General features: G+C 42.1%; 1 protein-coding gene across 1 annotated transcript; it reads left to right on the forward strand.

Moving 5' to 3' along the window:
- Window positions 1–9,178: 9,178 nt before the first annotated feature.
- LOC138959565 (adenosine receptor A2b-like) lies at window positions 9,179–14,001 on the forward strand. Its single transcript, XM_070331103.1, has one exon. It carries the CDS (start codon window positions 10,675–10,677, stop codon window positions 11,920–11,922), a length of 1,248 nt encoding a protein of 415 aa, XP_070187204.1. The 5' UTR covers window positions 9,179–10,674; the 3' UTR covers window positions 11,923–14,001.
- Window positions 14,002–14,323: the final 322 nt, after the last annotated feature.

Here is a 14,323-nt window from a genome sequence, read left to right on the forward strand (position 1 = left end):
ACACATTCCTGTCGGTGATAGAACGAGATTCTAAGGGGAGTAAACGTGCGGGAATTCCCGCATAACGGAACGAATCTGTGATTCAATTAGAGAGAGAGAGAGAGAGAGAGAGAGAGAGAGAGAGAGAGAGAGAGAGAGAGAGAGAGAGAGAGAGAGAGAGAGAGAGAGAGAGCCCGGGCCGTATTCTAATCCGCAAACTCTGTGATTCAATTAGAGAGAGAGAGACTGAGAGGGAACAACTCTGAGAGAGAGAGAGAGAGAGAGAGAGAGAGAGAGAGAGAGAGAGAGAGAGAGAGAGAGAGAGAGAGAGAGAGAGAGAGAGAGCCCGGGCCGTATTCTAATCCGCGAACTCTGTGATTTAATTAGAGAGAGAGAATGACTGACTATTAGGGTTTAACGTCCTCTTAGACCAACTGGTCTATATTGGGACAGGTATTGGTAATACGTTGAAGATATGGTGTGATACTTTGATTCGAACAAGCCCGCTGTGGCTGTCTTCTTCGACACACCAGCATTGGGTTTGTCTCGTCAAAGTATCGAAATACGATCATGATAATCGGAGACGAGAGATGATGCATGCGTGTCTTCGTGTTTTCCAAGCCCTGAGACTTTCGCTGTGAACGTGGGATCTTTTTCGTGCGCATGTGTGCACACGGGGGTGTTCGGACACCGAAGAGAGTCTGCACAAAGTTGACCCCGAGAAATAAATCTCTCGCCGAACGTGGGGATCGAACCCACGCTGATAGCGACCAACTGGCTACAAAGCCAGCGCGCTACCAACTGAGCTACGTCCCCGCCCGAGAGAGAGAGAGAGAGAGAGAGAGAGAGAGAGAGAGAGAGAGAGAGAGAGAGAGAGAGAGAGAGAGAGAGAGAGAGAGAGACAGAGACAGAGACAGAGAGACAGAGACAGACAGACAGACAGACATTTTTTTAATGAAATTTTTTTATTATTATTTTTTTAAAGTAAATTGATAAATTTAAGAAAGAATTAATTAAAACAAATTAAATGAGTAAATTAAAAAACAATTGACCGAGCTCTTTATACGTGGTGACATGGTAGACGATTGCGATGAAAAACTGAAAAACAACAATAATAACATGACCAAAACATTATTTGGCAAACGAGTCCGTACCACGGAACCACACACACCAATAAAACAAACTCCACTCTTACCTCCCAACTAAGCATTTAAATATCGGAGCACGTAAAATAAAATTGAACAAAACCAACGACACACATTCCTGTCGGTGATAAAACGAGACTCTAAGGGGAGTAAACGTGCGGGAATTCCCGCATGACCTATGCTTCTGCCAGCGGGTTTCGTCCCTTGGTTCGGTTTGTAAAAGCGTTTTAGCTAATATCTTCCGTTTGACTTTCGTTAGGAATGTAATTTTTTGCATACACCCGTGTAACCCTATTCCTTACAATTTCACGAATTTTGAGCTTAATTGACCCAGAGATACAAGTCTTACCCGACTTGTTTGTAAGACATCGTCTACCCGCCCGCCCTACTCAAACAAACAAACAAACAAACAAACAAACAAACAGACAGAGTGAATCCAGTAAGCCCCATATAATGGCGGCTTAAAAAGGGATGGCGGTGATACAGTGTTGGCTATAGCAACAGGTAGATCAATTCCATCTTTACTTAAAAAATAAAAAAAATAAAAGAAAAGAAAAAAGACCAGCAACGTTCTGGAATATACTGCAGGTAAGGTTTGATGTAATAACTCGGTTACTTTGTTAAATTGTGAAAAATCCTTGGTGGTAGTTAACACACAAATGAACACACACACACACACACACACACACACACACACACACACACACACACACACACACAGACACACACACACAGACACACACACACACACACACACACAACGAAAATATAAAATCAAAGAGTAAAGACATTCATTGTGGAATGGCGGCAAAATGCCAGTACGCGTGTATTAAAGACTAGAAGGACCTGACCAATCTCTGCAGATGGATGATTGCCGCTTGTTGACACGGACAAGTGATAATTAAATAGAAGGAGTAACGTTAACACCCAGTCCCCGAACCAGAAGAAAAAACATTCAATGTGCAATAATTTACTTCCTACCCAAGCTGTCCAGATGGATTACTGCATGTTTTTTTCTTTCACAGCTTAAATGGAAGTTGCAAAGTCAAAATGTCAATCCCCTCAAAACAGAAATAAAAATAAATCCAGTGTAATATACAATAGTTCCAATCCAAACTCAGTACTAAGAAAAACAAGAGCAATCATTTATTTCGTCATATCATAGCATAACAGCCATTGGTATTTGTCCATTGGTATTCAGCTGGATGTGTACCACATGTTACCCCGAGTAAATCGTACTAAACGATAAAGAATATAATACGAAATTTGTAATCCCGGAAATCAGATAGGATAACAAATGTATTATAAGCGTGTTTTCGTCCTATCTGTTCAGGTGGATGAATGCCATTTGTCGTCCTGGCCAGGCAATCCATCATCCTTCACGGGGCTAGTTCCACTCAAGCGTATCTCTGCCTGATTGATGATGATTGATTTTATGAATATTTCACAGCTCTTTCATGTCCTCGTAAAACGCCGCCCGGTTGTGTGGTTTGAAGGCCAGCGCATATTAATTTTTGCGATTTTTGTTGTTGTTGGCAAGTAAGAGCAATGTACTATATCGTTATTTTGTTATTGTTCTAGTCGACGTCTGCCACTGTCCTGGATAATCGACGAACGGGTATGTAATTCACATTAACTTGATTAAAAAAAAGAAAACAAGTCGCGTAAGGCGAAATTACAACATTTAGTCAAGCTGTCGAACTAACAGAATGAAACTGAACTCACTGCATTTTTACAGCAAGAGCGTATACTCGTAGCATCGTCAGTCCACCGCTCGATGCAAAGGCAATGAAATTGACAAGAAGAGCGGGGTAGTAGTTGCGCTGAGAAGGATAGCACGCTTTTCTTTATCTCTATTCTTTTTAACTTTCTGAGCGAGTTTTTAATCCAAACATATCACATCTATATGTTTTTGGAATCAGGAACCCACAAGGAATAAGATGAAATTGTTTTTAAATCGATTTCAGAAATTTTATCTTAATAATAATTTTTATATTTTTAATTTTCAGAGCTTGTTTTTAATCCGAATATAACATATTTATATGTTTTTGGAATCAGAAAATGATGAAGAATAGGATGAACGTAAATTTGGATCGTTTTGAAAACAAATTATTTTTTTTACAATTTTCAGATTTTTAATGACCAAAGTCATTAATTAATTTTTAAGCCACCAAGCTGAAATGCAATACCGAAGTGCGGCCTTCATCGAAGATTGCTTGGCCAAAATTTCAATCAATTTAATTGAAAAATGAGGGTGTGACAGTGCCTCCTCAACTTTTACAAAAAGCCGGATATGACGTCATCGAAAAAAAGAAAAAAAAAACGTCCGGGGATATCATTCCCAGGAACTCTCATGTCAAATTTCATAAAGATCGGTCCAGTACTTTGGTCTGAATCGCTCTACACACACACACGCACAGACAGACAGACACACACACACACACACATGTATACACCACGACCCTCGTCTCGATTCCCCCTCCATGTTAAAACATTTAGTCAAAACTTGACTAAATGTAAATCAAAACTTGACTAAATGTAAAAAGGAAGAAAAATCAAAGAGGAAATTCAGACTGTAAAAAAAAAAAATAGTAAAGTCAAATCCCAGAGGCTGGGCGGAAAAGAAATTCAGAGTATAATGTCCCATCTGTTTAGAGAGATGACTAACACTTGTCGTCCTGCGCAGTTGATATAGGTCAAAGAAAAAAATCAATTTTTTTGTTGGTAATGAATACTTTCAATTCAAACTGTAAAGGTGGATGACTGCCATGGGTTGTCGCGCCCAGGCGACTGATCCATTGTCCTCCACCGGGCTGGTCACAGTGCCACTCCAGTCTATCCCTGATTGATGACGATGGATTTTTATGAATATTTTACAGCTTCCACATGTCCTCATAAAATATCACTTAGCAGGGTGCTTTGCAAACCGGCGCAAAATTTGCTCTTCATTATATTTAGTCAAGTTTTGACTAAATATTTTAACATCGAGGGGGAATCGAAACGAGGGTCGTGGTGTATGTGTGTCTGTGCGTGTGTGTGTGTGTGTGTGTGTGTGTGTGTGTGTAGAGCGATTCAGACTAAACTACTGGACCGATCTTTATGAAATTTGACATGAGAGTTCCTGGGTATGAAATCCCCGAACGTTTTTTTCATTTTTTTGATAAATGTCTTTGATGACGTCATATCCGGCTTTTCGTGAAAGTTGAGGCGGCACTGTCACGCCCTCATTTTTCAACCAAATTGGTTGAAATTTTGGTCAAGTAATCTTCGACGAAGCCCGGACTTCGGTATTGCATTTCAGCTTGGTGGCTTAAAAATTAATTAATGACTTTGGTCATTAAAATTCTGAAAATTGTAAAAAAAAATAAAAATTTATAAAACGATCCAAATTTACGTTCATCTTATTCTCCATCATTTGCTGATTCCAAAAACATATAAATATGTTATATTCGGATTAAAAACAAGCTCTGAAAATTAAATATATAAAAATTATTATCAAAATTAAATTGTCGAAATCAATTTAAAAACACTTTCATCTTATTCCTTGTCGGTTCCTGATTCCAAAAACATATAGATATGATATGTTTGGATTAAAAACACGCTGAGAAAGTTAAAACAAAGAGAGGTACAGAAACGCGTGCTATCCTTCTTAGCGCAACTACTACCCCGCTCTTCTTGTCAATTTCACTGCCTTTGCCATGAGCGGTGGACTGACGATGCTACGAGTATACGGTCTTGCTGAAAAATGGCATTGCGTTCAGTTTCATTCTGTGAGTTCGACAGCTACTTGACTAAATATTGTATTTTCGCCTTACGCGACTTGTTAATCTTAAGTCCGATCTCGTGAAAAAAGCAGATAACGCGACCTTGCAGCAAATACAAAACCACAGGTCAAACAACTAAACAAGCAAAGAAAGACACACACAGTACACACACACAGACACAGACAGACACGCACACACACACACACACACTCAAAAAAGCTCTCACACAAGCACACGAACACACAGACACAGACACACAGACACAGACACACACACACACACACACACACGCGCGCGCGCGCGCACAGACGCACACATACACACACACACACAATCACAAACGCGTGCGCTCATACAAATATATATATATACACTCACACACACACACACACACACACACACACACACACACACACAAATAAACACGCACAAGCACACATATACACACACACACCCTCTCTCTCACACACACACACACATACACACTCACATACGCACAGGCAAACAAGCAAATACACCCACACACTTCATTGCACGGAAATATAAAGGTTGGGGGGGGGGGGGGGGGGGGAGAGAGAGCATTTGTCAAGATCGCCGGTGGTACAAGGAGTGATGCAAGTGAATAATTCTAGCCAAGCATACAGGCTCACACACAAGCACAATCGACAAAGACAATTAGGTCAATAAGGACTCGAATACAAACTTTTACGAACAAGTTTATACGTATAAAAAGGAAGACATACAATGTAACATCACACAAAACAACTAGATCACAAATAACAGTATAATATGGTAGAAACATGCACTGACAGTTCTTCCTGAAATAAGAAAGGAGGGTACGGCGAACCGAAACTCGGCATAATATTTATGCATTAACCCTGCTCAAAGCGCTGTACATCAAAATACAGTACGTTTACATTGTCGCATGTCCATTACGTATGAGAGATTAAGACCAAAACCAAAGCACAAACACGCGCGCACACGCACATACACACACACACACACACACACACACACACACACACACACACACACACGTGAGTGCATGCGTGCGTGCACCAGATGGACTGAAGTAGCGACTACGGAAAAAAGAGGTGTAGGATGAAAAAGGCGTAGTAAGTCTGCAGTTTAAATGGCATGCCACAAAATGTTTATTGAGGGGTCGAGGACGGGAGCATCTCGTTACTCCCCCGGCTCGTTACTCCCCCGGCTTGTTACTATTCCTAACCCTAACCCTAACCCTAACCCCAACGGGGAGTAACGAGCCGGGGGAGTAACTAGCTGATCCCTCGAGGACGACCCCTCTTCTTCAATGGGGTGAGAGCGGTGAACATGTGTCGTTGTTTGCCGTTCTCATGAGATCAGTTACTTTTGTTTTGTTTCGTTTTTCCCTCCTAATTTGTGCATTTTTTTTGTATGCAGTTGGACTGGTCTATTGGTTCTTCATTTACTATGTGCTATTTCGTCATATTTTGCATATAGTTTCTGCTTTGTTGTACTTTTGTTCTTCCGAATAACACTGTCGATGACGTTCTCAAAAAGTCTGATTTTTAGTGGATCTTTTTTTCCTCCTGTAGTTAAATCCCGGAACGAGAAAGGCACAGCACAAAACGAAGAAAATGTACGATAAGCCATTCGAAAGAAGCACAGTTACTTGTCGAAGACAAATACCTTTTTTTTTTAGTTCTATAATAACACTTTTCGAGTGATTGCTCTAAATCAAAATTGTTTCTTTTTAAAAGTCTGCACCTTACATGCTGGAAAGTGTTCAATTATGTGGCTCGTTTATTTATTTTGCCCTCTCGGGAGTTTCTGGCGGAAAATCAAACTTCAGCAACGAAAACAGGAGTAAAGAGAAAAGCAAGCTCCTGCCCATCTGAACTGTATGGAGACCAGTAATAACATGGTTACTTAGTTACATTCCCATTATGTATACTCCGGAGTAAATTTTTCGTGGAGTAAATATTTCGTGTTACACCGGTGTAACACGAAATTCTTACTCCCCGCAAGATTTACTCCGGAGTTAAAATTTGTACGAAATTGTTACTCCGAGTACACCTTTCGTACGAGAAATGAAGTCCCCAAAGTACGAAAAAATTACTCCCTCCACGAAATTTTGACTCCCCCAATTTTTTACTTCCAGTAAAAATCTCGTACGAGAAAATGGGATGCGGGCGAAGGGATAATGCCGACATGTGATCTCGTGCAAACAAATGTCGCGCTACCCTCCCTCCACCCCTTCCACCACCAAGACTAACAGGGGACAATTGGAGTAAAAGTTGCGTACACCTGGCGTGGGCAGTACATTGCTCGTGTTAGGGTGGAATAATGTATTCGTTATTTATTCGTCAGGGGAGTAACATTTTTGACCGAAATGTTGACTCGGAACACACCTGTCGTGGGGAGTAATTTTCTCGTGTTATGGGGGAGTAAGTTTTTCGTAAAGGGATTTTTACTCTGGAGTAAAAATCTCGTGGGAGTAATTTTATCGTGTTACACCGGTCGTCTTCCCAAACCAGAAAAACGATCAGCGTTGGCGAACACAGAAAGAAACGTAGGGCAGATACGTAACTGCTCTATACTTTCTGTAATAAAAGTAGTCGACATTATTCATTATTAGGAAGAGAAAGCACTTAAGTAGGTCTTCTGTATTCCCTATTACATATCGTTTTGACGTACATCCAATCTAGTCTCTCATTTAATTGAATGCTTTTGTTGATTGACCTTTAATTTGATAGGAAAGACAATCCTGCAAAAACGACACACTCAAATTAATAAAGATGAATGATACGTTCAGATACAAATCAGCAGAAGAAAAAACCCTTCCCATACGAAGCCGGAAGAGAAAGCTTTCCGCTTTTATCATGTTGATTTCTTCTTCTTCTTTCTTCTTCTTCGTTCATGGGCTTAGACTCCCACGTTCACTCATGTTTTTAGCACGAGTGGATTTTTACGTGTACGACCGTTTTTACCCCGCCATTCAGGCAGCATACGCCGATTTCGGGGGAATCATGTTGACAAACTAAAGACAACTAATTCTGTGAGGAGATTAGGGAGTATTTATATGCTGATATTTCCGGTAATATTCAGAGTCGTGACACCATAACGAAAAAGAGTTTTGCAATGATATATACAATAATTCTTGGTTTTGCTTCGTTGGGCGACAATGCACCTCAGTATAGTGTTTTGTGTGTGTGTGCGTGTGTGTGTATGTATGTGTGTGTGTGTGTGTGTGTATGTGTGTGTGTGTGTGTTCGCGCGTGCGTGTGTGTATGGGTGTGTGTGTGTGTGTTTGTGAGAGAGTAAGAGAGAGAGAGAGAGAGAGAGAGAGAGAGAGAGAGAGAGAGAGAGAGAGAGAGAGAGAGAGAGAGAGAGAGAGAGAGAGAGAGAGAGATACATCCGATCGAACATTTGTCAAAGAAAGGAGTTCAGAAATAATTGCCCCCCCCCCTACCACCCCGGCGCAATTTGTTTTGTGTGACATGCACTGTATTTATATAGATCAACTCACGACATAGACATGTTCTGCGGTCACGATAGGAGACGATCGGAGATTTTCTTTTCTTTCTCCTCGAATTTGTCTTCGTTTGTCTTTCTTTTACAGAGCAGCCCAATCCATTCTCAAAGATTTATTGGTCGATCAGGGGCTACCGTTATACAGAATCCATTCTAAAATAATATTTCCCCGACGAAGAAAACAAAGACTTTGAAACTGAGAATCGTGATTGGTTGTAATTTAGTGTTTGAGTTGTAATCTAGTGTGTTTGAGTTGTAATTTAGTGTGTGTGTGTGTGTGTGTGTGTGTGTGTGTGTGTGTGTGTGTGTGTGTGTGTGTGTGCGTGCGTGCGCGCGGGCGCGTGTGTGTGCACGAGTTCAAGAACTAGCCGCGTGCATAGCATAATTATTGTTAAAAAAGTTGATGATGTTGTTTGTTGTAGTTGTTGCTGTTGTTGTCGTCGTCGGCAAAGTTACAGACAAGATTGTCGAAAGCGCTCGCGAGTTTGCAAACATTTAATCAAACAAGACAACGTCATTATCTCCCACGAGGTATTTGTGATTTCTCCTTTGAGAATATTTCAACAGTTGAGTGGATTATGTGAGTGGGTTAGGCATGATTGTGAAGAAGAATGGTAGATTTGTATTAGGGGGAGGGGGAGGGGGATGGAGGGGGGGGGGGGAGTGAGCGGTTGGGTGCGGCTGATATAGAATGAAATGATTCATCAAACAAATTTGTAATAATGATCTGTTCATGCCTGTATTTTGCGTGATGTGCAGGGAGAGGCAGAAGTGATGACAACAAGCATTCCTCGTACCGCCCACTCACCCACGTTTGCGCAACGACCCAGGAAGATGCAAGATTGTGACATGTACTCCACCACGCTTTGACTTTCCCTCCGGGTAGTGGCTGCAGTTTCCAGGATCACAGTTGTGAGAGGAGCTTTGCTGTCACAGGGCAGCTTATAGTGGTTTCAGACAACAGGACAAGCAGAAACACACATTAAGACGGCGTTTTCAGACAACAGGAGAAGCAGAAGGGCATATTAAAACGGCGTTTTCAGACAACAAGAGAAGTAGAAAGACACAATTATTTAACACATCGGTTTCAGACAACAGGAGAAGCAGAAGGGCATCCTCACAATGCGGTTTCAGACACCAAGAGAGGTAGAAAGACACAATTACACAGCGGTTTCAGACACCAGGAGAGGCAGAAAGACATTATAACAGCCATTTCAGACACCAGGACAGGCAGAAAGACATTATAACAGCCATTTCAGACACCAGGACAGGCAGAAAGACATTATAACAGCCATTTCAGACACCAGGACAGGCAGAAAGACATTGTAACAGCCATTTCAGACACCAGGACAGGCAGAAAGACATTGTAACAGCCATTTCAGACACCAGGAGAGGCAGAAAGACATTATAACAGCCATTTCAGACACCAGGACAGGCAGAAAGACATTATAACAGCCATTTCCGACACCAGGACAGGCAGAAAGACATTGTAACAGACATTTCAGATACCAGGACAGGCAGAAAGACATTGTAACAGCCATTTCAGACACCAGGAGGAGTAAACAAGACACATTAACACAGTGGATTTAGACAACAGGAGAAGCAGGAAACGGAATGAATCACAACGCTAACAATGACTAACAGCGCCAAAAACTGATTATGCGTTCTGCAAAGTTATGTCTACATGTGCACGGTACAATAGTTAAAGCTGCCCTTAGTGTGAATTCAATGACAGATACAATTGTAGTTGCGGTGATATCATTAAGAAGCATACTTATTTTTAATATGAACAAGAGCGTTAGGTCTTTTAGAGAACCGTCTTGTGCAGGTGCATCGAAAGACTTGCATCGATAATGGTGTTTGCATCATTTAAGTGATGACAAGCTGATGTGTACCCAAAAGCTGGTACCCGTTCACAGAGCGCTATGCTTCATTTTCACACAATGAAACCTCACAAGCACTTTCAGATCAGAAACACAAGCGGCCTACTCCCAGTGTTGGTAGTGTCATCCTGATTATATCTGCGACAAGTGTTTGTGTCATTTCAGCCAATGCATCAGCCACTGGCGTTTTTATGATTGACAGCACGTGCTGACGCAGTAGCAGTTTTGTTCTAGAAACACTGACCGACCAAGCGCAATGCTTGTCGTGTAATTCTGTGACTTCAGTCTTGTTTTCTGTGCGTGTACTGTCATCTAAACCCTTTGACGCGAGACACGTACGACAGAGACACACATGACGTGAACACACACTGCGTCATTGCGGCAGTGATGTCAAACGACACCGACGGGCTCCAAACCGTCCCCTTGGAAGCAGTCGAGGGTGCTTTCCTGACGCTGGCGGCCGTTGTGCTGTCCGTGGTGGCGATCGTCAGCAACAGCCTCCTCATCTATGTCGTGGTGCGTAGCGCTGCCATGCACACCTCAACTAACTTCTTCATCGCTTCGCTGTCCGCTGGGGAACTTGTGACGGGACTCTTCGTCATTCCTTTTGCAGGGACTGCTGCTGCTGCTAGTTCTGGGGACTGGGCCTTCTCCCCTGATCTGTGCTGCTTCGTTGGTGTCATGGGTGTGCTAGGGCCTTGTGTGTCTGCCTTGAGTTTGCTGGTGGTGTCTGCAGACCGCTACGTGGCCATCAGCAGGCCTCTGCGATACGCGGACCTCGTGACCAAGACGTCCACGGCGTTCATCATCGTGTTCGTGTGGCTGCTCAGCTTGCTGTTGAGTCTTTTGCCGCTGGCCGGGTGGGGGAGGTACCGCTTCTCGGGAAGCTTCAAGGTGTGCCTGATGAGGAGCTCGTCTGACTCTCGTGCCCACGTGCCCGAGGTAGTGGTGATGGGGGTTCTCAGCACCTTCATCCCCGTCACCCTCGTCATCCTCATCGTGCTCAAAACCGCCCACCACATCCGCGGCCATCGTCGAGTCTTCGCCTTCGTGCCTGTCCCCGTAGCGGTCACCTCCTTGCCCTCCGGAACCAGGACGATGACCGCCAGCAGCTCCAGGGTGAAGGCCACGCGGACCTTGCTGCTGGTGTCCGCGGTCTTCGTGGCGCTGTGCGTGCCGGCAGTCGTGGCCTTCGCCCTGTGCCAGCGCCCGTCTTCCTGCACCGTCAGCGCCAGGGTGCTGCGGACCCTCCTCTGGCTGTCCTTCCTAAGCTGCATCGTCAACCCCATCATCATCATGACGCTCAACGGCAAGTTCCGCGCCAGGCTCAAGGCCCTGCTGTGCCGGCACGGGCAGTGCGGGGTGTGGAAGCCTGCCCCCAGCGACAAGGACCCCTTCACCATCACGTCGGGCTTGCAGGCCGTGCTGGACGCCTCGCTGCTTGTCAACGTCGTCCACGGAACCGGGCAGCAGGACGCTAAACAGCGGCGTCATGTGCTGATGTCGGTGCAGGCGCGTGCTGTGGAGCTACAGGCTCAGTACGTGTTTATTCGACGCACGGGGATGGTGACGCTTAGAAAGACGCGCTCTTCTCCAGACTGTCGTGTTGCCGGCGCCGAGGGCGTTGGTAGTTGATACCAGTTCCACGGGTAATATATATAGATGGTATAATATAACACTGATACGAGTTTCATGGGTAATCTATGTGGATAATATTATATAACACCGATACCAGTTCCACGGGTTATCTATGTAGATAATATTATATAACACTGATACCAGTTCCACGGGTAATCTATGTGCATACTATTATGTAACAGTTTCACGAACACTGATTACAGTTCCGCGGGAAGAGCTACGTATGAGGTGTAACGGTGAGGCAGTCGTTACTCTCCAAAAAACCCACCAAAACAACAACAACAACAACAACAACAAAAACAGCAACAACATCTTCTATTCGTTTATATTAACTTGATTTAAACTGTCTGTGATGTGTTAGGTATTAATTGTGGAAGTGGGATTTTGGCTGGCACGATTCATTCAGGTCTTGTGTAACAAAAAAAATTAAAAAAAAGTCATCTTTTGTTTTAACATTTGACGTTACTTGCTGCGTCCTGTATGCAACATGGAGAGACGCGAGAACCGGTCGACCTGCTGCAAGTTACGATGCATTGCAATGGGTGTTGCTGTCATGTGTACCTGTATCGTGAACATCGAGCTGGTCGAACAAAGAGTCAATGACGTCCGATTTATCGTGAGTGCCCCAGAGTGTTAGTTTTATCTTTCATCTTTCTGTTACAAATCTTCTCGGATGATCTGAAACTGAATTAAAATTATCCACACAAGGAGAAAGAAAATCATTTTTAACACTGAACGTTGCACTACTGTATTCTTCGTCAAATTGGGTTATATACTTGGGTCTGTTTTTATGTGTGGCGATAATAGTGTTGGTGGTCTTTTTGCGCTTTCTGTGTCGAAGGCTATAGCACATTCTTTTTCTTTTTACAAGTGTGATTTATTCATTTTGTTTGTAAAGGAAGGAAACATTGTCATCAGAAAAATTAGATCCAGTGTTAATAGATCAGACGGTTAATATCGTCAAAGAGCTACGCCATTCTATTGTTGATGTTCACTATAGATGTCATATACTGTCTACTGTCTTTCTCTCCATTTGCGACATTGAGTTCCTTAACTCCTTGTTCATTGTGTAGACAACGAAAAGAAGATTCATTATCTTACCAGTAAAAAGAAGATTCATTATCTTAATTGCCAGTCAAAGCAGGATTTATTATCTTACCAATATAAACAACATTCATTATTTTACAAATGAAAACAAGATTCATTATCTTACCAATGAAAGCACGATTCATCATCTTACCAATGTAAACAAGATTCATTATCTTTAAAATGAAAACAAGACTCATTATCTTGCCAATGAAAACAAGATTCATCATCTTACCTTTCTTTCTTTCTTTCTTTATTTGGTGTTTAACGTCGTTTTCAACCACGAAGGTTATATCGCGACGAGATCATCTTACCAATAAAAACAAGATTCATTCTCTTTAAAATGAAAAAAAAAAGATTAATCATCTTACCAATGAAAACAAGATTCATTATCTTACCAATGAAAACAAAGATTCATCATCTTACCAATGAAAACAAGATTCATTATCTTACCAATGAAAGCAAGATTCGTAATCTTACCAATGAAAACAAGATTAATGATCTTACCAATGAAAGCAAGATTAATGATCTTACCAATGAAAGCAAGATTCATTAGCTTGCCAGTAAAAACAAGATTCATTATCTTGCCAATGAATACAAGATTCATTATCTTAGCAAAACCCCCAAGATTCATTATCTTACTGGTAATTTTTTTTTTCATGATCCTACCAATGAAAACAGACAAAGAAATGAACAAATGTTTAGATCCTGAACGAAGTGAAAAACAAGTTTTCTCTAATATGTGGTCGTATCAGGAAAGAAGGGACACTTCAACCCATACAATCTCAAAGTAATTAATCATGACGCAGTAAGAACAATGATACTCTTCTTTTTGTTATGCCAAATGTTCTAATATTATTCCAAAGTATCATTTACTTAAATAATGACAAACATGTCTTGTAAATATCTGCTACTGGGTGTTGAGTTCCATGGTTTTGTTACACATTGCCAGACTGTGATTTTACACAAAAGAAAACAAAAAATTAAAAAAACGAATATCGTATGTATGCTTGCCACAGTTTTCTATGTTGTTGCGTGGGAGTTGCCATAGTTTCCTACCAGCGTTCTTTCTGTTGGCACCAGAACAATGCCAGGAATCTAGATCTTGGGTTGGGCCAGAAATAACAGTTCGATCGTTCTCCCGGCTAATGTCATCTAGACTAATCATCAAAGTGCATGGGTTGTTTTCACGCCGCGTTTTCGCATTGCTGTCTTTTGGTCGTTCAACCTGAGATAATTTTTACTCTGTCTTGAGCCGTCGTCACTGTTCATTATAAGTGGACTTACTTGATTCACATCTATCAAAACGAGA

The sequence above is a fragment of the Littorina saxatilis genome, linkage group LG2 (assembly GCF_037325665.1).
Source record: "Littorina saxatilis isolate snail1 linkage group LG2, US_GU_Lsax_2.0, whole genome shotgun sequence".
NCBI classification, from domain to species: domain Eukaryota; kingdom Metazoa; phylum Mollusca; class Gastropoda; order Littorinimorpha; family Littorinidae; genus Littorina; species Littorina saxatilis.

Excerpts from the sequence above, each read along its gene's own strand:
- LOC138959565 (XM_070331103.1), top strand. The coding sequence starts at position 10,675 with ATGTCAAACGACACCGACGGGCTCCAAACCGTCCCCTTGGAAGCAGTC.